This window comes from Rhinatrema bivittatum, chromosome 5, assembly GCF_901001135.1.
Source record: "Rhinatrema bivittatum chromosome 5, aRhiBiv1.1, whole genome shotgun sequence".
NCBI lineage: Eukaryota > Metazoa > Chordata > Amphibia > Gymnophiona > Rhinatrematidae > Rhinatrema > Rhinatrema bivittatum.
Window position 1 is genome coordinate 127,276,937 of NC_042619.1, and position 27,692 is coordinate 127,304,628.

Genomic DNA, 27,692 nt, shown 5'->3' on the forward strand with positions numbered 1-27,692 from the left:
TTCCAGTATCTCTGGAATGCCAGCCTCTATACCCCAACTTCTTGGTCCTAACCAAAGACAGCATATGTGCCCCCATCACCACGTGTACTGAAATGACACAGCACTTAGTGAAAGATAATTCTGTTCTTCTACTGTTGGGTGGCAGGCCTCTTCCCAAGCAGCTCTCTCCCTGGTAACGATGAGCTTGAAAACCAGGGCTTCCCAAACCTATCCTGGGGACCCCCATAGCCAGTCGGGTTTACAGGATGTCCACAATGAATATGCATGAGAAATTTGCATATCGTGGAGACTCAGCATATGCAAATTTATCTCATGCATATTTATTGTGGGTATCCTGAAAACCCGACTGGCTGTGGGGTCCCTCAGGACAGGTTTGGGAAGCCCTGATTAAAACCCTTCAATACAAAGAACATGAGATGTGGCAAAGCCACTCGGTAATCTTGAAAAGCTCCTAACATTTCTCTTTTTAAAAGAAACTCATGTGGACCATGACATGCGGCACTATAGTTTGCCAACTCTGGTAACCCAATTACTTACGCTCAAGGCCAGATAGAAGACAAAATCTTTATTTTAAAAAACCCCATATATTAAAACAGCATGTTTCTCATTAGAGAATATAAAGTATATTAAATTAATCTCCTGAAATTATGTACATTATTTGTATCAGACAGTAAAGCATTTGAAACTGTACAACACTAGAACACATCTTTATTCTACAACCAACTGTCATTCCACAGCTTTATAGTGTGTACTTTGGTAGAGAAAACATTCCATGCAAATGAACTGAACCCTTTTCTAAAGTCTTATCCTCGAGCATACATTTTTCTGTACAGTTATTTAAAAGCTTTGTACAGGAATCATCCCCTCATCTCCATAGGAAAGCATTACAAAATGGATCACATTTACATATATTTACAAGGCACTGAATATTGTTACAATCTATACTTTTGGGCAGAGGTGGGGGAAGACATCTGTCATTTTTAAGTTACCTTTCAATTGCAACATTAATATTAATTGAGGAGCTCCTTGAAAATGATTAAGTGCAAGTTGTTTAACAAATCAGACACACACAACTCTCTAATATTATTTCTGTGCAGCAGAAGCTAGTCAGCCCTCAAACCCTGTAATGTAAGTGTTGTGCTCTGATCTTTGATTTTAGCCATCTTAACAGCTGTCCCCAATTTAGAATCAAATGCCTCAAGCTTTAGTTTAAAAACAAATTTTTTTGAGCTTCATGGAACATACAAACATTTTCTATGCAAGACAATCTAATCTCAATCAATAAGCAATTTAGTGTGTGTGCTTGTCCACAACACAGTATCTGTCCTCAATTAACCCTCCTCCTTTTCTCAGTAGTGGCCTTCTCTCTTTCCATGCACCCCAAATAAGGTGAATCTTGTTATTTCTTCCATATGTTCATGTTAAACAACAGGCGCATACAACCATGCCTCCTCACCCCTTTTCCCATCTGTGGTCCACGGCCTCCCTCTGATCTGAAAGGAACATGTCAAGTTCTGGACACAAAGCTCTGACAACTGCAGCCTCTGCTACTCTTTCCACATCGAGGCTCACTCCCAAGGCTACTGTCTGCCTGTAGCTCTTTATCCAAAACCTGTAAGACTACATTCCCAAAACCTCAAATACATTACAGAGACTTGCATCGCAATCCTTCCTGCTCCACTGCATATTTTTAATTTCAGACAGACCTGAGAATGAGGCGTCTATAGCGGTATTGCACATCCTGCCTCTACACTGACTTGTCAGATAGTAGCTTCATCTCATAAATGATTCCTCAGATTTATAGGATTCACTGGTCACTATAAAGCTGCACCTCCTTTTGTCAAATCCTAAATCTCAGCTGAAGAGACCTGAAAGGATACCTGTGTTGCGCAAACATGAGATCACCACGACTGTTTTCATGTTCACATATTCAAAAAGGCCTGTATTTCATACTACCATGCTTTATTAGGAGTGTTAATTCTTTTCCTTTTGTTTTCTTTGATAATGTACTTCCCTTAGCTTGTTTTCATTTTTATTATACTAAAGCTCCTTATTCATGGGATAAACATACCTATGTGGTAATAAAACACTGGGGTAACATGCATGGAATGAAAGTTACAACCCTAAACAGATGGCGTGGGGGTAAACTGAACATAACAGCAGTTACAACCCTAAAAATAAAAACCTTGCTAGGCAAACTGGATAGACCGTCTGCGTCTTTTTCTGCCTATACACAATGTACAAGCTGGAAGCAATAAGTAATGCTACATTTCCTTTGGATGATCAAACTGAACAGTTCAGGCAAGTGGAGGACCTGGGAAAGTCTTCGGTGAACAAGAGAGACTCTTTGGCAGGATGGACAACAACAGTAACAAGGAGCTGAAAGCGAGAACACTTCCCCCCACCCCTATTGTAGAGTGGAAACCCCACAGTCACCGTGCATTGGAGGCTGAGCTGTGCTAAGACCCTGGAACAGCAGGTAGGGCAGCATGCGAGGCACTCCAAGAGCAGTTCCGCTATTTACTTCAAGCTGGTCCCAGTTTGCTTCTTCACTAGCACATCTCAAACCGGCTGCAGCATATTCATCTGCTGTGCTATTTAGATAGTGACAACAGTAAATTCACCTGAAAGGCAAAAGTAAAGGGAACATGAAGCTGAAACAAAAGCCACTAAGTTCAAAGTGAAACAGAAAAAGAATGGCTATGTAATAAATGAAAGAGAGGACTCTCCAAATAACCACTACATTTGAAATGTTCTGTAGGGAGCACTGAAGCACTTACATTTTATAGGGATAATCATACTAATTTGGGGATTCATGCATTTCCTTCCTCTTCCCCTCCACCGCTTTATAATCATCTGTCCCTGTTTTTTTAATGCTTAAATCATGTTTATATGTACAAATTAAAAATGTGATGTTCTTGAAAAGTGCTATCATCCCACATATTTAAAGGATTTTGTTCTCCATGATATTCCATCAAATTCAGAGATGAAGCCTCGGGTAAACTAACACCGGCCGCATTTCAGCAACAGCTTGCTCAGGGTGACAAACTGTCCTCCCTCAAATTTCTTCTTAAATGACAAGCAGACCAACCAACAGGGAGCATGTCAATAGTCACCAAGAGGCTCCCTTGTCAATGACACTAGGGGCAGGCACCTTCACTGGCTGGTCTGCCTTTCATTTCAGTATCTTTAGCAAGTGAGACTGTCAGTGACTGATAATGTGCTCTGTGTGGGTGCACATGGAGGTGGTGTTATCAGATAGCTCATGACTTTCATTGGTCTACCTGTTTAAGATAGCATTCCCCCCCCCCCCCCCCAGCATTTTTTTGAACACAGGAAAGAAACAGCAGCATGTTTAAGCACTAATATGGAAAAATTTATACCTGTTAATTTTCTTTCCGTGATTCAGACTAAATGAGTCCATACAGGTGGGTTATGCCCCCTACCAGCAGATGGAGGCAGAGTATACAATTTTCTCCTGTGACATAATTGCCACAACTTATAGGTGGTGGAGTACAGGTAGAAACCAATATAGCTTTGACAGAGCACTGAAAAAAGACAGACTAAATATATTCCAGTTAAAAAGAACAAATCTCACTTTTGGAGAAACAACAACAAACATCAAACACTTCAAGTAAAAACTTCTCTGAAACGTTAAGGCCTGTCCAGACTGTGGAAGAAAGGAAATAGCAGGAGGGACAAAACATACCTTCAGAAAAATATACAGTATACACAGACATGCTAGAACTCTGCATAAAAAGCCCAACTTCCAGGGAGGGTTCTGGAATGATTTAGCAGAATTAATGGAAAAAAAATTAACAGGTTAAAATTTTTCCTTCCAATTTATCCTGCTACACCAGTCCAGATGAGTCCATACAGGTGGGATATAACAAAGCCCCTTCCAACTAGGGAGGGAGGAAGTAAGGTCTACCTTGAAAACCCCAATCCCATACGTGGAGTCCTCAGTCAACACAACCAATCTGTAATGCTTTGTGAAAAACAAATGCAAAGGAGAGCACGTGGCTGCCCTGAAGATGTCCACCTACGCAACCACCACTGTACTGCCTCTGTTCAAGCAGAAAACTGAGCTCTAGGAAAATGTGCGCTAATGAAATCAGGCACCTTACGACCCTTGAGCAAATATACCAACAAAGTTGCATAACTGATCCATCCAGCTAGAGGAGCTTCAACCAGGCTTTGCCCTTGCATGGTACATACACCAACACCACCAACAGATTGTCTGCCTCACAGAAGAAAACAGTGACTTCCAAAGCCCACATGAGAACCCGAGGAATGCCTAGAAATCACAAAGAACTGACAGCTCCCCGATTTGCATCCTCTGAAAAGGCCAGAAGGGTAAAACAGTCTGAGTAACATGGAACATCAATGTTCTAGGCAGAAAGGTTGGTACAGGACAAAACAGCACCAAATCAGGAGCTAGAACAGAAGTGAGTCTTGCAAAGCAAATCTACAACTCTGAAATCCAGTGAAGTAAGCAAGCTGGAACCAGAAAAAAATCAGCACAAAGGTAAGTTCTCTGCCTGAAAGACTGGAGAGGAACAGCTGATGACTTTCGCATCTGAAAGGAGTCCAATAGAGGAATCAAAGATTGAAAAGGAGTCTCCAATTACTTCCCAAAGAAAACAGGACACAACCAGAAGAGCTGTAACTGACATTCTACAGGTCAGACCCCTATAACCGGAGCTTGTGACCTGAATCTACAGAAGAATCAAGAGCAAAATCCTCTTTATGCCTCCCTAGAGAAAGGACAGGCACTAGGGATATCAGAACTAGGAGAAAAATAACCAATCCTTATAGAATGCCTCAAGGAGGCACCAAACACAAATATAAAACCAGAAGGATGAACTCCTACAGGTCTTTGGTAAGACAGAGTCCAAGGAAGAGCAACACCCTCTTTTCTGCAGGCATGACAACTCAAGAATCTAGCCATAACAAACAAAAAGGAAATAGAATGTCCAACCTAAATGGACCCTCAGCAGAAGATGCCAGGAAGTTAGAAACTGCAATAGACAGAAGAGCCAACCCTCAGTGAGGTCTGCATACTGAGATAAACTTGGCAGAATCAGCACAACTTAACCAACTTTCATTCCAAATCAATGAAGAAATGCACTGAATAATGGAAAGGAGGAAGACAGAAATCCTCTTTCTGGTCACAGTTGCACTCTGGCGTCTATGTCCATAGTGCCGCACTCACTGCAACAGCTGAAGAATTGCCATACCAGCAAGTTGCCATGAAATATTCATGTGGCCAGCCCCACTTGCAGACAATAAGCTGCAAACTTCCCTGACAACTCCCCTTCATCTGGAACTGCAAAGAGCCAAGCTCTATGGATTTTATTTTCTGTAGGTGAAGGACAGACTGGCCCCCTATAACACACTTAGTGCCACATAAGCCACTGTCACAGCAATGTTAAAGAGCACTCTCACCGCTTGCCCCTGGATAAGGGGAAGAAAAACGAGATAGGATAGGCAAAGTGCTCTGGATTTTAGCCTATTGGTCAACCAGGCTGCTTCTTCTGGGGACTAGTGTCCCTGGATCACCTGATACAGGCAACACACTCTCTACCTCAACAGGCTCTATCATGTCTCAAATCCAGGACAGAAATGACAACCTCCTTCAGGAGGATCCAAGAATGTTCCCCATCAAACATTGCCCAATACAAACTCAGGTCCCAGAAGACTATGCTTGTAGACCTGGGAAAGAGGAGACTAATGTGATAGAAGACCACGGAAGATGTTTCAAGTGAAGTCCAGCCCCATGGAATGAAATCCAAAGCAGTAAGGAGCCAAGTAGCTGAAGGAGAAAAAAACTAAAATTTCAGAGCATCCAAATTAAAAACTTCAACGGCTGACAGGAAAACCTGTGCACACCGCCTAAAGAGAGACATACCTGACCCCAAAATGAAGTAGTCTAAAAATTGAACATGATGAGGTTAAGAAGGCCCGATCACTTACCCCTGCTAAGCCTTCACCTGGACTACTCCATTGCCCTACTGGGAAAGTTTGCTCTGATCATCCAACTGACCACATAAGTATGCATTATGATGCCATCTCATGTCAGAAAACGCTGCCACCACTACCAAGCTTGAATAAAAATCTGTGGCTCTGCTGCCAAGCCAAAAGAATGCACTCTGAATTAGAAAGCTCTTGCAAGAGGCAAAACTGGAAAAATGTCTGATCTTCTCGCTTGAGGGGAACAATAAAATAAGCTTCCAACTGAAGCTGAGCAGACAGGACGTCCCCCTTTTAGATCACCATCAGAACCAAGCAGAAGTTATCTGTCCTGGGAACAAAAAGATCTAGAGAGTCACGTGATGTGGTGGGCTTAGCCAGTCATGCCGAGTTGAGCTCCGGGTGCCGCCGCCGCCACTATTAAGTTCAAAAGTGCCTACCTAAGAGTGAAATTCTCCTCTTTTGCACAACCGTGAAGAAAAAAAAATGAGTACTGCACCTATTGAGGATATTGAAAAATTCTTGCGCCCATGGTGCTTCGTGCGGCAAAAAAAAGACAAGGAAAAGTCAAAGCCCGCTTCTCCTAAGATGGCCACCAGCTCAGACACAGGAGCTATGGAGGATTCGGAGGCTTCATTAATAATTTGGTTCACCGATTCTGTAGTCTCAGCTCTTGATGAGCAGCGAAGAGACAAAGAAGATCAGTGTATCAAGGGACTTTTATTAGAACTTGCCCGACTCTAGCCAAGTTTCGCTCACACAGGAGCTGCCTCAGGGGCTGTATAGATGGATTCTTGATTACAGATACTTCAATACAAAATCATCATAATGTACTCATGTCGATTCTTAACACTGTTTATACAGTCAATCCCACGGATAAAATTTAGTCAGGGTTTCATACCAGCACCAATCATGCCAAGCAACATGTCAAAATTGTGCGATGCTGTATGTCAAGTTAAAAAACCGAAAGGTCGACTCTTCTGAATTTAAACAAACAGTTTACACTCCGGCAGGGAACTGCAGCATATAGTACATTATGATGATTTTGTATTTAAGTAGCTGTAATCAAGAATCCATCTATACAGCCCCTGAGGCAGCTCCTGTATGAGCAAAACTTGGCTAGAGTCGGGCAAGTTCTAATAAAAGTCCCTTGATACACCGATCTTCTTTGTCTCTTCGCTACTCAGCAATATTGGATTGGCTTCCACTTTGTTTTTTGGGTCTCAGCTCTTGATAACAGATTCTTGCATATCTCTTCCCAAATAGAAGAATTAAAGTCTTTTCTTTCTGAAGACCTCCCGCGGCTCGATCAGGTAGAAGGACGTGTATCGATGGCTGAAGATGATATACTCAATTAGAAAAACGTGTTCATGTCCTGGAAAAGGACATGTTGGAAAAAAACAAATAAGCTTGAAGATTTGTAAAATCGGGCCAGATGAAGCAATGATAGATATCTCAACATTTTTGGAAGACTGGTTTTTGGGAGAACTTAAACTTACAGGAGTTGCAAGGCAAGATGGGCTTTGAAAGAGCCCATCGGCTGGGGCCCAAAGGTCAAGAGCAAAACAGACCTCGGACTGTAATTGCCAAGATATCCCATGATCAATAATAAAGGTATAATTATGAGAGCCTATCACAAACGGAAACAATTGGAATATAAGGGAAACAGAATTTTGTTTCAGAATTATTCAATGAGTGATGCAGCAAAGGAAAATGTTACCGATTTGCACAAAATTAGTGCAAAACAATATTAGATTTGCCCTGAAATATCCTGCGCAATTGTGCTTCTGGCATCAAGGTACCAGGCCCAATTTTCAGACAGCTGAAGAAGCTAAAAGGTTTTTGCATTAACTAAGTCCCTCAGCTTGAACATGGAGGTCAATATAAGATGGTGGATTTTCAAACTAGGTGTTACAGTACCTGAATATAATCCACTATGAAGCGCTGTGAAAAGTGGAATATAAATAAATAAATAAAATAAATAAATTATATAACTGGAAGTACAGAGGCTGTCGATTCTTTTTTTTTTTTTTGTCTGTCTCTGAGAGAGTAATTGAGCAATGGCTTATAAGTGTCCGAAGTGATACTTGTTGCTTCAACGGTCAGGGCACAACTTATTTGAGAGAAAAAGTTGTACATTTTGTATCAGTAAGTTAGATTTTAATTTTATTAAAGACTGCTTAACAGGACCATTTCTCCGAATCACATTTAAGTACACAATCAGCAACCTTTATGAATGGCTCCAGGGATCCACCGGCTCCTAAGCTGAATCTAGGAACGGTTGATAGCTGAACCACTTGTGGCCAAGCACATGGGAGTTGGTATCGCCCTATAGTTAATACAAGAGGAGTAGGAGGCGATGAATCTAACGAGAATAAGAGAGAAAAGTCTTGGAATACATTTTCCTCATGATATGGGTGCTTTGGAGCTTTTGCTGAATGAGAGGGCTAGACTCAAGCGTGTAAAGCTGGGAATTGAACCAGGTCCATAATGATCGGAGTGGCGAGTATTGACGCGGTTTAATTTTTTGGGCTCAGACGTTTCTAGAAAGAATAAACTTTTTAATGGTACATCATGGATAGCTGCACATGGCGAATACTCAGCTCAAATACCTGTTAGGCATGTTAATATAGCTTGCTGGTTCATTGATAGATTTACAGCAAGGCCTGTGAGACTAATAGTTTGATGTATTAATAAGTTTTCTTTTTCTCTGTTAAGGTGAAATTGGAGTTACAAGTTGAGTGTCAAGGAACCTAATGGGAGGAAGGGGCGGTGGCACCCAATCACATCTAATCAGCTCCAGCCTAAATTTAGGCAATGAGATCGTGTGTGGGAGGATTTGGGGAAGGGGAAGAGGGGAGAATGGGGACTCCTAGTGTTTTATCATATGGTATAGAGGTGCTTGGTCATCTATGCTCTTTTGTTGTTAAAAGTGTAAAAATCTTGCTTAGATGGGGAGAAGGTTATGTTTTAATAGTGGAGGGGATGATGAGGGAAGTAAAAGGAAGGGGAAAGTTGGGTTTTTTTTTAAATAAGAAACTCTGTCACTCTCAATATGGGAGGATCCCATAAAATAATAACATGGAATGTAGCAAGGTTGGGTTCCCCAGTCAAGAGGGGAAAAGTTTTATCCCACCTGAATCAGGTGAGATGTCAGGTCGCATTTCTACAAGAAATACACATGCTGAAGCAGGAACATAGGAAACTTCGGTGCCATTGGGTATCACAAGTCTCTTCTGCTCAAGGAACTTCTAAAAAAATGTGGGGTAGCTATCCTATTACACAAGGCAGTTGCCTTTCAGGTTAAACAGACATGTATAGATCCAAAGGGGCGTTATATAGCGGTTAGTGGCTCCTTTTTTGGGATTCTGGTGAGGTTAACTTCGATTTATGCTCCTAACAAGTATGATCATACATTTTTTTTTTACTGAGGTTATATCTGTGTTGACTTCCCTGGGGGCAGACCCATTAATTATGGGTGGTGATCTCAACTGTATTGTCGATGGGAAGCTGGACAGACAGGCTACAGCCCCTGCTCCTGTGATGGGGAAAGAAAGGAGTTTCTTTTCTTACACAACAGTTTCAGGCACATGACACACAAACAAGAATAGATTATATATTAATCTCACTGTCGTTATTCCCAAAACTGATTAAAGCATATATTAACCCCATAGTTATCTCAGACCATGGGATAGTAACTTGTGAATTATCTCCTTTCGTGCACACAGGGGGGACACAGGAATAGAGGATGCCAAGATGGCTCTCACAAGACAAGACTTTTGAATCTTATCTAGTGGAAAGATGGGAGGAGTCTGAGTTAAATAACAGTCCCCATAAGAAAGACCCAATTCTTTTTTGGGAGATGGCAAAAGCAGTAATAAGGGGGGCTTTTATTAGTTACATAGCACGCAAGAAAAAGGAACTAGATAAGGACATTTTAGACCTGACAGATGAGTTGCGGACAGTGCAAAACCGCATGTTAGGGGACCGCTTGTTGGAGGTGCGGACAGACTATTGGAGAATCTCTAAGTTGCTGAATGAGAAATTATACCACCGACCCTCTCCTCTCTGTCAAATTTAAAGCATAAATATTACTTATATGGTAACAAGCCAGGTTGAATGTTAACAGAGCGTTGGCTTGCCATCACTATCTCCGTACCAAGTTGAAGCACTTAATTGTTTTTTTCATGTGCAGGAAAATTCAGATTGCAATCACAGAGCTGTTGCTATTAAAATCTCCGGGCCCAGACGGGCTGACTGCCCAGTTCTACAAGGCCCTTATTCAGTAGGTATCTTTTGCACTCCAAGGGCTATTTGAAACAATAGTAAAAAGTAGCACATATGCCGGCCTCCCTTAGGAATGCGAACATCATAGTTCTTCCGAAACCTGGGAAGGATCCGACGTTAGTAACTTCATATCATCCAATTTCACTGCTTAATCTAGACATCAAACTATATGCCAAGGTTAGAGCTAACTGATTAAGAATACTACTTCCCTTACTTATTTCAGCTGGGCAGGTGGGATTTGTCCATGGGAGACAGGCAGGCCTAAATGTCAGATGGGTTCTCTTGCTTTTAGAGAACTGGAGGCAACTGGGCTTTAGAGAACCAGTGCTTATCAGTTTTGACGCCAAAAAGGTGTTTGACAGGGTCTCATGGGAAGTTTTACAAACTCTTACCCCGGTTTGGGTTTCAAGGATTTATTTTGAATGTGATTCGGGTTTTATATTCTAATCTGGAAGCGAGAGTGCATGTTAATTACTTTTCAGATCCCCTGTCACTTACCCGTGGGCCTCTGCAGGGATGCCCATTATCCCAATGTTATTTATCCTAACTTTGGAGCCATTAGTGATGTTGCTAAATGAGCTGGTGGTGGAGGCGAGTGGCTCTGTATTGATCCCCTTTTCGCCGTTTCTTTTGTTTGCAGATGATATTTTACTATTTTTACCCAAAGCAAGGGACTTTTGCACAAGGTGTTGAGATCTTTACCAATTATGGACGATTTTCCAGACTGAAATTGAATTTAGATAAGTCTGAGGTATTAGATCTTACGGGAACCCTACAACCGTCCTAGACTGATTTTCCACTGAGATGGGCTACAGATAAATTGAAATATCTCGGTGTCTACATTCATAAAGATCCCAAACAATGGTATGCAGTGAATATCCCTCTGTTTATTATGGGGTTCCAAAAGATATGTGAGAAGTGGATGTTTTTCCCTATTTCTCTCATGGAGTGCATAGCCTTAGTAAAATGATGTTGCTCCCTAAACTTATTTTTACTACAAATGATTCCTATAGTGCTGTTACGCAAAGATATTTTACATATTACTCACATATGGTCATCTTTTGTATGGAAACAAAAAAAGTCCAGAATGTCGCTCATTAAACTTATGACACCGAGAGAGGATGGGAGGAGGGAATTTTCCAAATGTTAGATTTTATAACCTTGCCTGTAACTTGCAACAGGCGGGAGATTGGTTACGGGGCAGAGGGACATACGCAGCCTTAGATCTTGAAAGAGCTTTAACGAAACCGGTATCCTTAGTGTACATACTTCATATGACTAGAGGATCCCTACCGAAACATTTGACCTCATTACTTTGGATATATGTGGCTCGGGCAGCGTGGAAGTTTCAGCGAGGCAAAATGAAGCTGCCATGGGATAAATCATTTTTACTTTCCTTAGTGGGAAATTTGGACTTTCCACCAGGAAACATAGAGGTGTTCTATAGTAAATGGGATTCGACATATATCGCAGAAGTTTTACCCTTCATTGATTTACAAAAGAATACGATACAATCCTTCCAATACTGTGTTGATCAACTAGGGTTTAAGGATCAAAATTATCTATCTTATGCTCAGATTAAAAGTTATGTCTGCTCTAAGTTTCAAATTCATATAACTCGGTACACTTCGGGATCATTTCAGAGGTTTGCTAGGCTATGTCAGGGAGGCAAACACACCCTATCATCATTATATAGATTCTTACATTCAATTTCTACATACTCACTGCTGTCATCCATTGCATAGGCCTATGGTAAAGAACTGGGATGTAATTTGGAGAAGGAGGATATATTTGTAGCTGTTCAGGCATGTATAGCGCTTCTGAGGGAACAAATTAGAGAGATGCAACTCAAAAAATTGATTAGAATGTATTATTCTCCTCAGCAAGCTTGCTGTGCTGGGATTGCTAATCATGGTAATTGCCTGAAATGTGGTCATAGGGAGGCAACCTTAAGCCATTTGTTGTGGGAATGTCCAGGGATTCTTCAATTTTGGCAAAATATATTCTTTCAGATAGAAAACTGGTGGCCTATTGGTGTAAGGAGCTCAGCAGACCTCTGTATTCTTGGGGTAACCACAGAGGTGGAAGACGTTGGTCATGAGGAGATACTGTTTGTTCTCAAATGATGGCTAGTGGGAAGACAATGTATACTAGCCCATTGGTTAAAGACCACCATACCAATAGTGTTAGAATGGCAAAACAAGTTATTTGCTTTACTATGCTTAGGGTCTCAGACAGCAAAAGCAAGCCCACCACTGCGAGTTCAAAGATTTATATCAGTGTGGAAACATTTTTGGCTTCTCTAACAACTGAGCAGTGGAAAATGGTGTCACGCAATGTGCACCACATCATGGACGAGTCGCTTTAAATAATGTAAAATTAAATAATGTAAGATTGGGATTAACTTATTTTGGTGGGGGTATAGGACCAAGTTTCCTGTTCTACTAGGGTGGAATGGCAGAGCGGAATGCTAGGGGGGGGTGTGGGGATGGGATTATGTAAAATATTTGTCTTACTGTTGTATCATGCTATGGCATGTTACTGTTTATGACGACGTGCACGTGAATATACTGCATTGTATAACTTGCAAAATTAATAAAAACTTTATGCAAAAAAAAAAAAAAAAAATCTAGAGATTGCAATCCACCCCTCTCAGAATGAGAATGGAACAGCAGGCACAGCTTTTATTGTGAAAAAATACACTGAATACTGACTGACATCCCTTCCTGCCTGAGAAACAAGAACCACTGCACAGCAAGACTCGGATCACTATTTGCGTGGCTATTAAAAACAGGGAGATACCATGAAGATGCTGGTGCACACAGTGAGTAGCAATAAGGCTATTTCACAACAGATCATGTCCAATACCCCATGACTTGAGGTTTTTCAGAGCCACTGTTGGAGAAAAGACTATAAGCAATCTCCAAGTAGATGAACCAGCAAGTGGATCTACCATGCAACATTGAGAAACACAAATCCCAAGGAAGGTACAGAGCAAGGTCATGGTTTGCTGAAACCTCAAACAGACTGACATCCCCCTCTGGTGTCAGCATGAGCTCCCAGAAAGAATATGACTACTTACCTGGGGAACTGCCTAGAATCTCAAAACTAACCCTGACCTCCAACAGGTCAAGAAAAAAAACAACAAAAAAGACTGAGCACTGATCTCAGGAAGCCTTTGAGATATCCCAGGAAGCCTTGCTACTCCCAATCCTAACTAAAATAGAAGCTGCCCCTTAAAGGGAAACTTCTCCAATAAAGACTTTGACCAGGAAACCACAGACTGGATGCAACACCAAAGGAACCCTCTGCTTCCACAAAAGAAGATATGGACTGTGAAGAAGCCCAGAGCGGACTGTACATAGCATCAAACCACCACAGATAGAAATATGCCCTGCAAAAGCCACAGAAGGAAACAGATGTTCCAATGGACTTGCAAACTTTCTATGCAGAGGATTTAAAGAGAACGGCCACCTTTCACTGGATTAAACAAACATCTGGTCATCACAGTATCAGACACATCCACCCAAGGGAACTGGATCAAGCACTGCACCACATTAGGTAGAAGAGATCTTTACCCTCCTGAGACCAGCACAGGAGTTTTCCACTCCGATAGCACCTTTTCTTCTACTTCAGAAAATAGAGAGAAAGCTCTGGGGAACTTGTGACCACCTTAATAAAAGGGTTCCCCAACAGAAAACTCTTCCTCAGTCTCCTCAACTAGAAACAGGAATACACCTGATCAAAAAACTTAAATCTCGCCTCTGTGAAAAAGTAGGCAGGGAACTGAGCCATCATCTAACAGAGGGAGCTTCCCCTCTTTATCTTTTTTTTAATTTTATTTTTAAAGAAAGGACAGTAGCAGAATCTAGGGTCCCTGAGGACCATCCTGGAGAACCTCGAAATCAGAGACTGGAACTCCCTATCCCTTTCAGGATGCTTGCTAGACACTAGCCTCTTAGAAGAAGCATACAGGTCCAGAGGGAGCCATGTGCTTCTCTGGTTGATACAAAAGTTTTGTATAAAAGGCAAAATATATCTGGAGGTCCAACTATAAAAACCTACAGATTGGAGCACAACATCCTGCTCCTGGAGGGATCTAGTACTGGAGGAGCCCGAAAAATATTAGCGGAGCCATCCTAATGTTGCCGCATGCCATTGTCTCTCCTTTGAAATGGTTGCTACACCCACCAAAACCACTGAGCCTGCTCTAAGCGCGGGATGGGAGAAAACTCGTGCTGTGGCCACAGTTGCCATGGGAATTCCCCCAACTATCTCCTGGGAAGTTCTCGCAGCCACGCTCCCCCCTTCATCCCACCCCACCTGTGCACGCAAGCCCCAAAGGCCTCAAAGCTGAAGCATCCTATGCACTGCTTGGACAACAAGCACTCTGGTTCCTTCAATGGAGCACAAAAGCTCCAATTCCCCCCCCCCCCCCCCCTCAGGATACCAGAAAAGCATTGCTGCAATTCAAAGAACTCCCCTATAGGAGCTTACCCAAAGAGCAGGAGTCTAAAGTAATAGCTTCTGATCTCAGACTCACAGATTAACTCCAAGTCTCCTATACACATCTTCTCACAGCATACTGCAGGGGCAGGTGAAATACAATTTGGCTGAGTAAAAACTCATCGATAGTTGAACCACCTGCCCTAGACCTGGATAACTTTCAAATTAATCCCTCAAATCAAGAACGGGATTTAGGTATACAGCTAGATGAGAACCTCACAATGAAAATGCACATCAGTAAATTAACCACAAAGGTAATTGTTCCATCACACAGATGATATCGGCGTGCGGAACAGTTACCTTTGTGGTTGATTATTGATACGGCTGTCACCACCGCTCTAAACATTGATTTGAGAGCTTTTTTGATTGTTCATCTGTAAATTAAGACAGGTTATACCAAGTTGTGTATACTACATCGGTTGAAACCACTATTAACTTTTACGGACTTCCGTACAGTATTGTAAAGTCTAATCTTCTCAAACCTTGACTACTGTAACCCCTTACTACTAGGTCTTCCAGCAAGCCACTTAAAACCACAACTATTACAAAATGCTGCAGCATGAATATTATTACCGTCTTTCTCCGATAATAACATAGGTCTTAAATTCTTTTTTATCTCCGAAAAAAATGGCTAGGGCTTATTTTCAGGGATGTCTTATTTTCAGGGGAACATGGTACTAGGTTTCATATGGCCGACGGGCCGATTTTATTTTGGCTGCCTCCCCCTCCCCCCCCCCCCCGAAACCTGCCCCAACCCTTCAAATTTACTTCATGGCACCCTCCCAAGACTTACTGAAAGTCCCTGGGGGGGGGGGGGCAGAAACCCCAGGGGGAGGGGCAGATGGGGGGGTTGTAAAAACAAAAACACACCCCCCCGAACCTTCAATTTTACTTCATTGCAACCCCCCCCCCACCTTCCTGACCCCCCCAAAACTTGCAGAAATTGTCTGGTGGTCCAGCAGGGGTCCAGGGAGTGATCTTCCGCTCTTGGGCTGTCGGCTGCCAGTAATCAAAATGGCGCTGATGGCCCTTTGCCCTTTCCATGTGACAAGCTATCTATGCCATTGGCCGGCCTCTGTCTCATGGTAGGAGCAAGTCTTGGAGTGGAACCGTGCGTCCACTTAAAAACTAGGGCTTATATTTCAAGCCCTACTCCAAAAATCCTGAAAATCAAGCTAGGGCTTATTTTCAGGGTAGGGTTTATTATTGTGGAAACACAGCAGGAACCAGGAAATATGATCTCATTACACACTCGCTGATGTCACTGCATTGGTTACTAGTACAATCCCGAATCTACTATAAAGTATTAATGTTAATTTTCAACATCCAATAATACCGCTTGTTAGGAGTGACACTACAACCTTACAATCCTCAGCAAACACTTATCTCAAAATAAAGGACTACTGACTATTCCCACAATACAGAGCACACAGAAGACGCAAATAAGAGATCAAATGTTTTCCATAGCGGGTCAAAAGGCTCTGGAATTCTCTGCCTGAAACATTACAAATTTTACCAGATACAGAGCTTTAAATGTGAATTAAAAACATGGCTATTCAAAAACGCATATAATTTAACTTAAAAACATCGAATATACAGAACCACAAAGACAAGAAGAACAAAAGATAATAATTGAATCATGAACAAAAATCAAATAAGAGAATGTGAGATTCTCAAAACATCCACTGACTAAGATGTGAAAACTATCATTTCATTTTAATTATCCATACTCTGTCATATGTACTAGATACATTTTCTAGTATGTATCAAAATTGAACTTGATAGATATTAATGTCCACCTATGAATACCACCCCTGTAACCAATCTTTGTTTGTCTGTCTGTTGAGTTATAACTATGAATGTCACTTTGTAAACCGTTGTGATCTTTACATGGAATGAAGGAATATAAATAAGCACAAATATTCTATACTTTTTCTATTTTTTTGAGAATCCCTCCCACCCCCAAATGGCTCAGTCAAGTGCCCTCTGAGACTGGGAGACTCCATTTTGTGGGTCACTATCCTTAACAGACCAGGGGCCTGGCACTTGCTGTGTCAGTGCCACTGCATTACCAGTGAGACCTACTATTTGCTGGACACAGAGAATATTGGTTTCTGCCTATTCTGTACCACTACAGGAGAAAATTGTGTACTCTGCCTCCATTTGCTGGTAGGGGGACATAACCCAACTGCATAGACTCATCTGGACTGGTGTAGCAGGATGAAATGGAAATTGCTCTTTGTAATTGCTGGACTGAAGCCCATTTCTGTTTTAACGTGAAAGAGAGCAGTTCAACACAAAGGTGGCCTGTTGCCGAAATGTGATCTGTGTAGGTGTACTGAGGCTTCACACCTCTATAATTTGCTGAAATATCATGAAGAAACTACACCCTGAGGAGGTACTTTATTCATTATAAAACTTGCCTAAATTATAATAATGAACTTTTAACATGTGAATGACTTTTTAAACGTGTGCAGTTATAGAATTTCTCAAGAACATCACATACTTAGTTGATGCATATAAGCATATGATTAAGCACTAAAAAACCATAGAGATTATAAAGCAATAGGGAACCAAATGCATGAATCCTCATATCTAGTAAGACTGTCCCAATAAAACTTAAGGGCTTTATTGCTTCCTATAAGAAGTTTCACATAGAGTAGTTTATTCAGGCAAAGCAAACATCCATCAACTTTATAAATCACATAAAAGATCAGACTTCCGACAGAATATTTGAATGTTCTAAACAAAGAAAATGATTTTGCAAAGATTCCATGTAACTATGAGAAACTTATAATTCACACCTAAGTTAGCAGCATGTGCTTGTGCTTGCCACAAGTGAAAATATTATTAATGAACAAGGATACTAAGTAATCCTCTGGCTAACCAAGGAGATGTTATGAACATTTCATAACACCTACCGGTAGCTTCCTTCTTTGGTAAAGAAATTTGGGCACAGTTAGGAGAATGTTTATTATGCAAATTTGTGTAGAATAAATATGTTATTAAATATAGATCATTTTCCCCTATCGGAAACTATGCAACAAATGGAGTCTTATTGGTTAACACAGGCACTAACCAATGGCAAGGCAGTTTTAAAAATGCTCTGACCTCCCTCAGATTTCAACTGAACTATCCTGTTTCCCTATAGAAAAGAAGATTCTGAGCATTAGGGGCATCAAGGGCATATGAAAAACATGCGCTGGGATTCACTAGGTGCTCTATGTGTAGCACAATTTTGCACAAAATTGAACAAATGGTTCAAATGTTATTAAGGGAGGAATAAACAAACATGGAGTGGGATCTCTTCATGACAATAAATATCTTATGTATATAACAGGAAACAACATCTTCCTCTCTACCCTACATACTCCTGTATTAATGGTCAGATAGTGGTTTCACAATGCAACCCTACGGTATCTATGGAGAAATTACACTTACCTTATAATTTTGTTTTCCTTAGTGTAGACAGATGGATTCAGGACCAGTGGATTATGCACCTCTGCCAGCGGATGGAGACAGAGCAAACTGACATCACAATATATATACTCCTGCAGTGACATCAGCCTGCCAGTATTCTCTTCAAAAGCAACTGTGGACAGACTAGCAAAAAACTTGCTTAAAAACAGATATCCATTTAAATACTTAGCAAACAGGAAACTATGAACTCAGACAATGAATTTATGTACTCCAATCTAGGGACTGGATGAACACTTACCAGTAATCCCCTTGAACACATAGCCCCACAGCAGGGCCATTAACACAATCATTCGGCAGCCAAGGCAGGAAGCTGAGTCCATCTGTCTACATTAAGGAAAACAAAATTATCAGGTTAAGTAGTAATTTCTCCTTTCCTAGCATGTAGATAGATGGACTCAGGACCAGTGGGATGTACCAAGCTACTCCTGAATAGGATGGGAGGCTGCCTGTGGCCCAGTCAACACCGCACGTGCGAAGACTGCATCCTCCTGGGCTTGCACGTCCAGACGATAATACCTGGAAAAAGTGTGTAAGGAGGTCCACGTTGCAGCTCGGCAAATGTCTATGGGAGACAATAATCTAACCTCCGCCCATAACACTGTCTGAGCCCTAGTGGAATGAGCCCTAACATGAGTAGGCAATGGCTTTTCAGCATCCACCTACACGGCCTTGACTACCTCCTTAATCCAGCAAGCTATTGTAGCTTGCGAAGCTGGTTCACCCAGTTTTCCTCCACCATGAAAGGCAAACAGACTATCTGTCATTTGCAAAGGTTTAGAAACCTCCAGATACCGCACGACATGTCTCTTCACATCCAAGGGACGCATCAGGTAATACTCTTACACATCTCTTTCCTTATCCAAGGACGCAAGGTAATGGACTGATTCAAGTGAAAAACCGAGACTACTTTAGGCAAGAAAGAAGAAACAGGACACAGCTGTATTGCTCCTTGAGTCACCCGAAGGAACAGCTCCCAGCAAGACAATTTGACGCGCAGAACATATCACCATCAGACACACTGTTTTCAAGGTCAATAACAGAAAGGAAAGGCAACGCAGTGGTTGAAATGTAGGGCCTGCAAAGAAATCCAACACTAGGTTAAGACTCCACAAGGGCAACGGTAAGTGCAAAGGACTACGACGATGTTTCACTCTCTTCACGAAATGGGCCACATCAGGATGAGACAATAAGGATTCACCCTGAAACAGGCAACAGCTGCGCTTGTACCTTTGAGGAATTAAGGGCCAACTCTTTATTTAACCCATCCTGCAAAATTCCAAAATGAGTGGGATTTTAACCGAATGAGGAATAACACCTCAATCTTCACACCAAGCCTCAAACACTCGCCAAACCAGCAGATAGGCTAAGGAAATGGAGAACTTTCAAGCTCGTAGCAAGATGGCAATCACCGCAGAAGAATATCCATGCTTCAACAAGCGAACCCTCTCAAGGGCCATACCGTAAGACAAAACAGAGTTGGATCTTCATGAAGGACAGGCCCCTGCTGCAACAGATTCTTGTGTGGCAGAAGACAAAGGGGGGTCTCTACTGGAGTCTTCGCAGATCTGCATATCATGGTCTTCTGGGCCAATCCAGTGCCACCAGGAGCACCATCCCCTGTGGCCTTCAATCCTGTGAACTATTCTGCCCAACAGGGGCCATGGGGGAAAGGCATACAGCAGCTTGTCTTCTGACCAGACCTACACAAAAGCATTGATACCCAAGGACCTCGGATCTCACCTGCGACTGAAGAATCGAGGAACCTTCGCATTGCGAGAATTCGCCAGTAGGTCTAGGAATGAAAGGCCCCAGTGATCCACTATGAGCTGAAAACCCTCATCTGACAATGCCCATTCTCCTGGGTCTCGACTCTCCCTGCTGAGAAAGTCAGCGCTTACATTGTATTTTCCTGCAATGTGAGAGGACGAGACCACCTGGAGATGCCCTTCCACCCATTCCATAAATTGGTCTATTTCCTGCAACACTTGCTGACTCTTGGTTCCTTCCTGCCAACTGATGTAATCTTAGTTTTAATCCTGTTTATTATTTTACAATTCACTAATTTCCTTGTGTTTATTTTATTCTTGTTTGTAAACCAGTGTGACGGCATGTTTCAAACATCGGTATATAAAAGTTTTATAAATAAAATAAATAAATAAAGCTACTGTCGTGTTGTCCGACATTATTCGGACTGCTTGACCCTGCAGTCTGTTGCTGAACTGAAAGCACAGCAACCGTACCGCCCAGGCTTCCAGGCAATTGATGCCCCAGAGAGACTCTTCTGTATTCCAGTGTCCTTGTGCCTTTAGTTCCCGACAGTGAGCTCCCCAATCCTGGAGACTCGCATCTGTCATGAGTATCAATCAGTTCGGCGATGTCAGGGAAACTCACTTTCTCAAATGATCCTCTTTCAATTGCCATTAGAGGCAAGAACAAGAGCAGTTCGGCAAGTGGAGTCGAACCACATAGTCCTGAGACTGTGGGTTCCAATGAGCAGCAGGGAGTGCTGAAGAGGATGCATATGCGCTCTCACCCATGACCCCACTTCCAGGGTTGCCGCCATCAAACCAAGCACTTGCGGATAGGACCACATTGTTGGGTGTATAGTATTCACCAAAAGATGCACCTGCAACATAAACGTCTGAATCCCAACTTCTGGCTGGAAATCTTTATTCTGCCTTGTGTGGAACTGAACACCCAGATACTCTAATGACTGAGATAGCTAAAGTCTGTTCTTGGCTAGGTTCACCACCCAACAGAGCTCCTGCAAAAAGGAGATCACCTTGCAGGTCACCATGCAGCTCTCTTCCAGAGACTTGTCTTGAATCAGCCAGTCATCCAAATACGAGTATACTAGGATTCCATCCTCTCTCAACTCTGCTGCCACCACCATCTCCACCATAACCTTGGAAAACGTTCTTGGATTGGTGGCTAGACCAAAAGGTAGCGCCCAAAACTGATAATAGCGCTCCAACACCGTGAAACGCAGAAAACATTGGTGCTCCAATTGGATGGGAATACGGAAGTAGGCCTCGGACAGATGCAGGGAGGACAGAAATCCCCCATACTGCACAGCCATTATCATGAGCGCAAGGTTTCCAAATGAAAATGAGTCACCTGCAAATGACAATTGACTCCTTTGAGATCCAGGGATCCAGGATGGGAGAAAAGGAGCCCTCCTTCTTGTGCACCACAAAATAAATGGAATATCGCCCTGTACTTTCTTGAGACATAGGCACTGGAACCACAGCCCCCAGACTGAGGAGCCTTGACAGTGTAGATTCACTGTCTACTTCTTCTGCAGGGAGTGACAAGGGAACACGTCCTGAGGAACACCGTGAAATTCATATCACTTCCAGTATCCACTGATCCGATGTGATCTCAACCCACCTCTGATCAAGAGAGAGAGGCATCCCCTTCTCTCTTGTTCCTGAGGGTGGGTCGGCAAACCTTCATTGTGACGCTCGGATCTGCTACCCGAGCCCGTGCCTCATTTGGGCTGTTTGTGACAAAAGGGCTGAGACCCACCGAAAGACCGAGTTCTCTGAAAGGTCGATCCTCTGTAGGGACAAAACCACATGGAACCCCTGAGACGATCCCTCATACCAAAGGGGGTACTGTAACTGCTTCTTATCCTCCAACAATTGAGGAACCGGGGATTCGCCCCCTTACTAGCCAGATTCTCCAACTCGCTCCCAAAACAAGAGCGAACCTTTAAAAGGAAAATTAGTTCTTACCTGATCATTTTCGTTCCTGTAGTACCACGGATCAGTCCAGACCATGGGTTGAGCCTCCTGTCCAGCAGATGGACACAGACTAAAACTGAAAGGGTATCATATATCAGGACAGAGCCTACCCTGCAGCCCTTCAGTATAACCATTGTCAAAGCAGCAAAAAGCAGAAGGTCAAGCAAGTAATAATATAACTATTAAAGTCATTGAACAATCAATCAATAGAACAATTGCATGAACTGTGTAACTAAACGCTCTTGCATAACTAGCCCTGATCATCGTAAGAGATGCTCCGGTGCCTTCAATGAGAATTCAAGATAGCCATGCAGAGATACTGAAGAAACTGGGAGCCTTGGCGTTGCTCAGGGTGGCCATCAGATCCAGTTGAGGAGGACCCCACCGGTGGACAATCAGGTCCCATCGCTCCATCGGACAACTCCCACTCGCCGGGATCGAGGCGTTGTCGACTGAGGAAGTTGGCTTGTACGATCTCCTTGCCTGCTATATGAGAGGCTGCTAGACAATCCAGGTGCTGTTCCGTCCAGGTAAAGAGCTTGCTGGCCTCCAGTGCCACCCGACGACTCCTGGTACCTCCCTGACGATTGATATAGGCCACCGTGGTAGAGTTGTCACAGAGGACACGCATCGCCTTGCGGCGGATCAGCGGCAGGAAAGTTTCGAGGGCCAGGCGCACTGCAAGAGCGTCCAGACGAATGATGTGCCAGTGTGACTGGGCTGGGGACCAGTAACCCTGGGTCATCTGGGACTGACAGACCGCTCCCCACCCGGAGAGACTGGCATCCATCGTGACTATAACCCACTGCGGAGTCAGCAAGGGCATCCCCTTCAAGAGATACGCAGGCAACAACCACCGTTGTATGTCTGCGATGGTAGAGTCGGAGAGTGGTAGAGTCACCTGGAACTGTTCGGACACTGGCTTCCAGCAGGACAACAACGCTTTCTGTAATGGACGCATATGCGCAAAGGCCCAGGGAACCATGTCGATAGTGGAAGCCATAGTCCCCAGAACTTGTAGATAATCCCTCACCGTGGGAAGCGAGAGAGAAAGAAGATTGTTACTTGGTCGATGAGCTTGAGCACCCTAGCATCCAGGAGAAACACTTTCCCGACTCGGGTGTCGAAGCGAGCTCCCAGGAATTCCAGGACCTGGGAGGGCTGGAGATTGTTCTTGGGGAAGTTGATTATCCAGCCGAGGGAGATAAGGAGAGCTAGAACCCTAGCGACAGCTAGCCTGCAGAGAATCTGAGACTTGGCCCGCACAAGCCAATCGTCCGGATAAGGGTGTACTAGGATTCCCTCCTGGCAAAGTGCGGCCACCACAACCACCATGACCTTGGTAAAAGTGCAGGGGGCAGTGGCGAGGCCAAAGGGCAGAGTTCTGAACTGGAAGTGTTGTTGCAAGATGTGGAAGCGGAGATACTGCTGATGCTCTTGACGAATCGGGATGTGAAAATAAGCCTCCGTCAGGTCTAGGGAGACCAGATATTCGCCTGGACAAACTGTCGCAATAACTGCCCTCAGGGTTTCCATTCGAAAATGGGGCACCCGGAGGGCACGATTGACCGTCTTGAGATCCAAGATTGGACGAAAGGAATTGTCCTTCTTTGGTATGACGAAGTAGATGGAATACTGGCCGGCGCGCCTTGCTCCTCCACTGGGACCGGGACTATTGCTCCAAGAAGCTGGAGCCTGTCGAGGGTCTGACAGACAGCAGGCCTCTTTTGTTGGCCACAAGGAGAAACGAGATAGAGATCCGGTAGGTCCCTGGCAAATTCTAATGCATAGCCGTGTGCTATCACTTCGAGGACACACTGATCCGACGTAATTTGGGCCCATTCCTCGCGAAACTGAGAGAGATGCCCACCTAAGTTTCGCACAGAGGAATGGACTGGCTGGATCTCATTGGGTAGCCAACTTGGTGGACTGATGTTGCTGATTACCCTCTCTGAAGGCCCAATGGCCCAGAAAGGAATGAGACCAAGACTGCGACCTGGAAGTAGTCCCTCTTGGGAAGGAACCCAATGCCCTGCTGTTGTACTGGCATTGCCCCCGGAAGCGGGTACACATTGGGAAAAATGACAGACTGTTTAGGTCGGTCCTTTGGCAGTTTGTGGACCTTGTTCTCACCCAAGGATTTAATAAGCTGTTCTAGGTCCTCTCCAAAAAGCAACTTACCCTTGAAGGGGAGCGTGCCCAGCTGGGCCTTGGAAGAAGAATCTGCGGACCAGTTACGCAGCCAGAGGAGGCATCTGGCCGACACCGCGGAGACCATTGCCTTGGCCTGGACACGAAGCAAGTCAGAGGGCATTTGCGCCATATGCAATGGTGCCTTCTAAAGGCTCCGCCTGCCCAGCCTCCGCAGATAGACTAAAACTGAAAGGGTGTCTCCTTCTGCTGGACAGGAGGCTCAACCCATGGTCTAAACTGATCCGGGTACGTACAGGAAAAGGCAATTTCATAAAATTAGCTTTGGAGGTTGTGTCGGCCAACCAATTACGCAGCCATAATTGACGCCTGGCCACTATTACCAAATCCACTCCTCTAGCCAAGGTACGGATCAAATTGCAGCCCACATCTGCTAAAAAGGTGACAGCAGGTTCCATAACTGCTCTGGAATTTACTCCAGAATCAACAACCTCCTGAGAGAGAAGCAGTCAAGAGCGAACCACCAGGGCACCATCTGTAATGTTATTTTGCCAGTGCTTCAAATGCTTGTTAAGGATGATCTGAATTCTCCTATCATGCACATCCTTCAAGGATGCTTCTCCCTCCACGAGGATAATCGCCTGCTTAGAGACAGCACAGGCAAGTGCATTCACTTTTGGATAATGCATATGTTCTCACCACTGGATCCAGGGGGCACAGACCTTACATTGTCCAACCCCTTTGAAATTTGGCTCTGGAGTGTCCCATTAAAGATCAATCAATTCTTGAATGACTTCCATAACACAGAAAAAACAAGAGGCTTTACACAAGGAAATCAAAATGGGATTTTTTTTCTTTGGCTCAGACATGGAATCTTCCCCAGGTTCTCCCAGCATCTTCAAGTCTCGGAATTTAGGACCGGCAGTTCCTCTCTATGAAAGAACCGCAACATAGTCCTAAACAGTTCCAGTCCCAGAGGAATTTCTCCATCTTCCAAAGAGTCAGGATCTGCCTCATCATCAGTACCATCAAGATGCCTGTCGGGAATACCCACAGCTAACCGAGGTATGCTTCAGTGCTTAAACATAGTACCAGAAGAGGGAAGGGCCACCACCTGAGAATCCACCCTGACAGGATTGGATGGGGCCGAGGACTGCGCCTAAGGAAAGGATTGCAATCCTTGAAAAAATTCTTCCCAAGAAAAGGCAGAATGATCCATGCCAAAACCAAAAGGCACTTGTGCGGGGCCCACTGAGCTGCCATCCCATGCGAAGAAATTAGTCAAGGGAGTTCCAAGGACAGGCATTCTTCCGGACAAGTCCATAACCAGGCCATCATTAGGCTGGGAAGAACCAGTCTTAGCAAAATCAAAGGAAGATAATTCTCCCTCTAAGCAGCGCTGTCACATGTTAGAGGGCACTCCAGGCTGAGAAAGGCACTTAGGGTTCTTGGTCACCAGTGCCATTAGTTTGTTAGTACACTTAAAAGGTGACTGAAGATGTGCGTCCAGCCGATTCACGCTGAAAAATTTAAGCGCACAAAAGTTAGGCGACAGAGTCTATGTGCCGCAAAAACTAAGTGCGCTGACACTGCGCCAAACCTGGCGCTCAACCAATACATTTCAGAATATGCGCACAGGAACGCACCTAAAAGAAACAGGACACAAAATTCAAACACATAAATGGATGCACTGCGCACACAGACGATCCTGTAGAGGGCAGCCGAACATGCAGAAAAGCATCCAAAAATGCCGCATTGGCCTATCACGTGGCGCACAGGAAAAAGCCTAATAGTGGGGCCTAGCCCACAATGGCTGCTCAACCCTTCAGGCTGCCCAGTTCCCTTAACCCCAACGGGAGTGGGAATGAATGCCAGAATGGCGCACCAAGCACAGACTGGACGAAGTCCTACACATCCCCCTCTACTCTGATTTCCTTTTTTTTTTTTTTTTTTTTTTTTTTTAAACTTACTGAGCTCAGCCCTTCCTGGCTGAGTACAGAGATAGTCTCTAGCTGTGGAGGGAGAGGGCATCTCTTGTCACTGCTGTGCTCAGCTTCCTGCACCTGCTACCTTTAAGCTGTACGATCAGCTAAGTCCACGCCGGCTGAAAAATAAGCTACTGAACCACTGAAATAAGCTACCGGAACACGGAAATCACCTCAAGAATTCTCAGCTGAGGGAGGGACCATTTGGTATCACCACCGGAGACCAGGGCTTTTTTTTTCTTCTTTTGTTTATAAAATTCTTCTTCTAAAATCTGAAGCGATCCCCAGTAAGGAGATGCAGGTCCACCATCTGCTGGAGACTGAGAATACTGGCAGGCTGTCACTGCAGGAGTATATATACTGTGACGTCAGTTTGCTCCGTCTCCATCTGCTGGCAGAGGTGCATAACCCACTGGTCCTGAATTCATCTGCTTATTTGCTAAGAAAATTAATTTTTGTATTTTGTTTTACAACCATAAAAATATCATTACCTGGAAGGAAACATTTACAGTATATGAACAAAAAATAGAAATTAAATTAGGATATGTATGAAAATAGTCATGAATTATGTGAGACAAGAATATTACAGCATGCAATAAAGATTTTGGAGCTGAGAGACATACCAGTTATATTTAGAATTCTGACAGAGTCAGACCTTGCTGTGGCATAGCTGTTACAGAATAATGCCCTTACAACCACCACCACACATTTTAAAGAATGTTGTATCCCCCTGTATAGTATGTAATATTTTGAAAGTAAAATCAACAAACATAATGAAGTCATTTTTTTTTACATTTTGAGCAGCTCTCCTGCAAGTCCTGGAAACACAGGAAAACAGCCTTGTTAGGAACAGTTTCTCTCATCTGGAATGGATTTATTTAGATTTTGCTCATGCCTTTTCATTGGTAGTTCAAGGAGAGTCACATTCAGGTACTGTAAATATTTTCCTGTCACCAGAGGGCCAAGTCTGTAGCTGAAGAAATGGAGGGTGAAGGGACTTTGCCAAGCTCAAAAGGGTTGTCAGTGGAATTTTAACCCTGACTTCTGTGGTTCTCAGCCTGCTGCTCTAACCACTAGGTTAGTCCTCCAGTCCAGGTGATTCATGAAAAATCCCTGTCAGCTGCTGCGACATCATATATCTATTATAGATCAATCTGATTCAGGAGGTGAGAAGAATTTGTGCTCTTTTGCTATTATAACTGCTTCCATTTTTTCCAAAATCTTACAGAGATGCTGCTTAAACCTTTCAAAACTAATGACTTGACAGTAAAATGTTTAATTACTAGAGGGTGAGTGTCAATGCCAGTCATACACTTCTGAAACCCTACACAGTACACAAATGGTCTAGCCTTCTTGGAATAAGATTTTCTTGCATAATACCTGTTCCATGGAAGGGCAAGCGATGATCTGTAGATCTTCATTGCTGAATTCCTCCTTTAGTGTGGCATGGATCTTCTGGAACACTTGCTGAATGTTATTCTTAAGGAAGGAAAACAAAAAATTAGTTATATAGCGCAAAAGACACGGCAATAAAAGGAAAAGGTATAGGCTTAGGGTCACAGTT

The 27,692-nt window shown here is 43.4% G+C and overlaps 1 protein-coding gene across 1 annotated transcript in view; it reads right to left on the reverse strand.

The window, feature by feature from the left end:
* Window positions 1–550: 550 nt before the first annotated feature.
* The window catches only part of COG3 (component of oligomeric golgi complex 3), a 200,906-nt gene continuing 173,764 nt past the window's right edge, over window positions 551–27,692 (reverse strand). Inside the window, 3 exon segments of the mRNA XM_029602898.1 lie at window positions 551–2,624; window positions 18,485–18,570; window positions 27,509–27,607. Coding sequence (XP_029458758.1) covers window positions 2,621–2,624; window positions 18,485–18,570; window positions 27,509–27,607 — 189 coding nt within the window. The 3' untranslated portion in view covers window positions 551–2,620.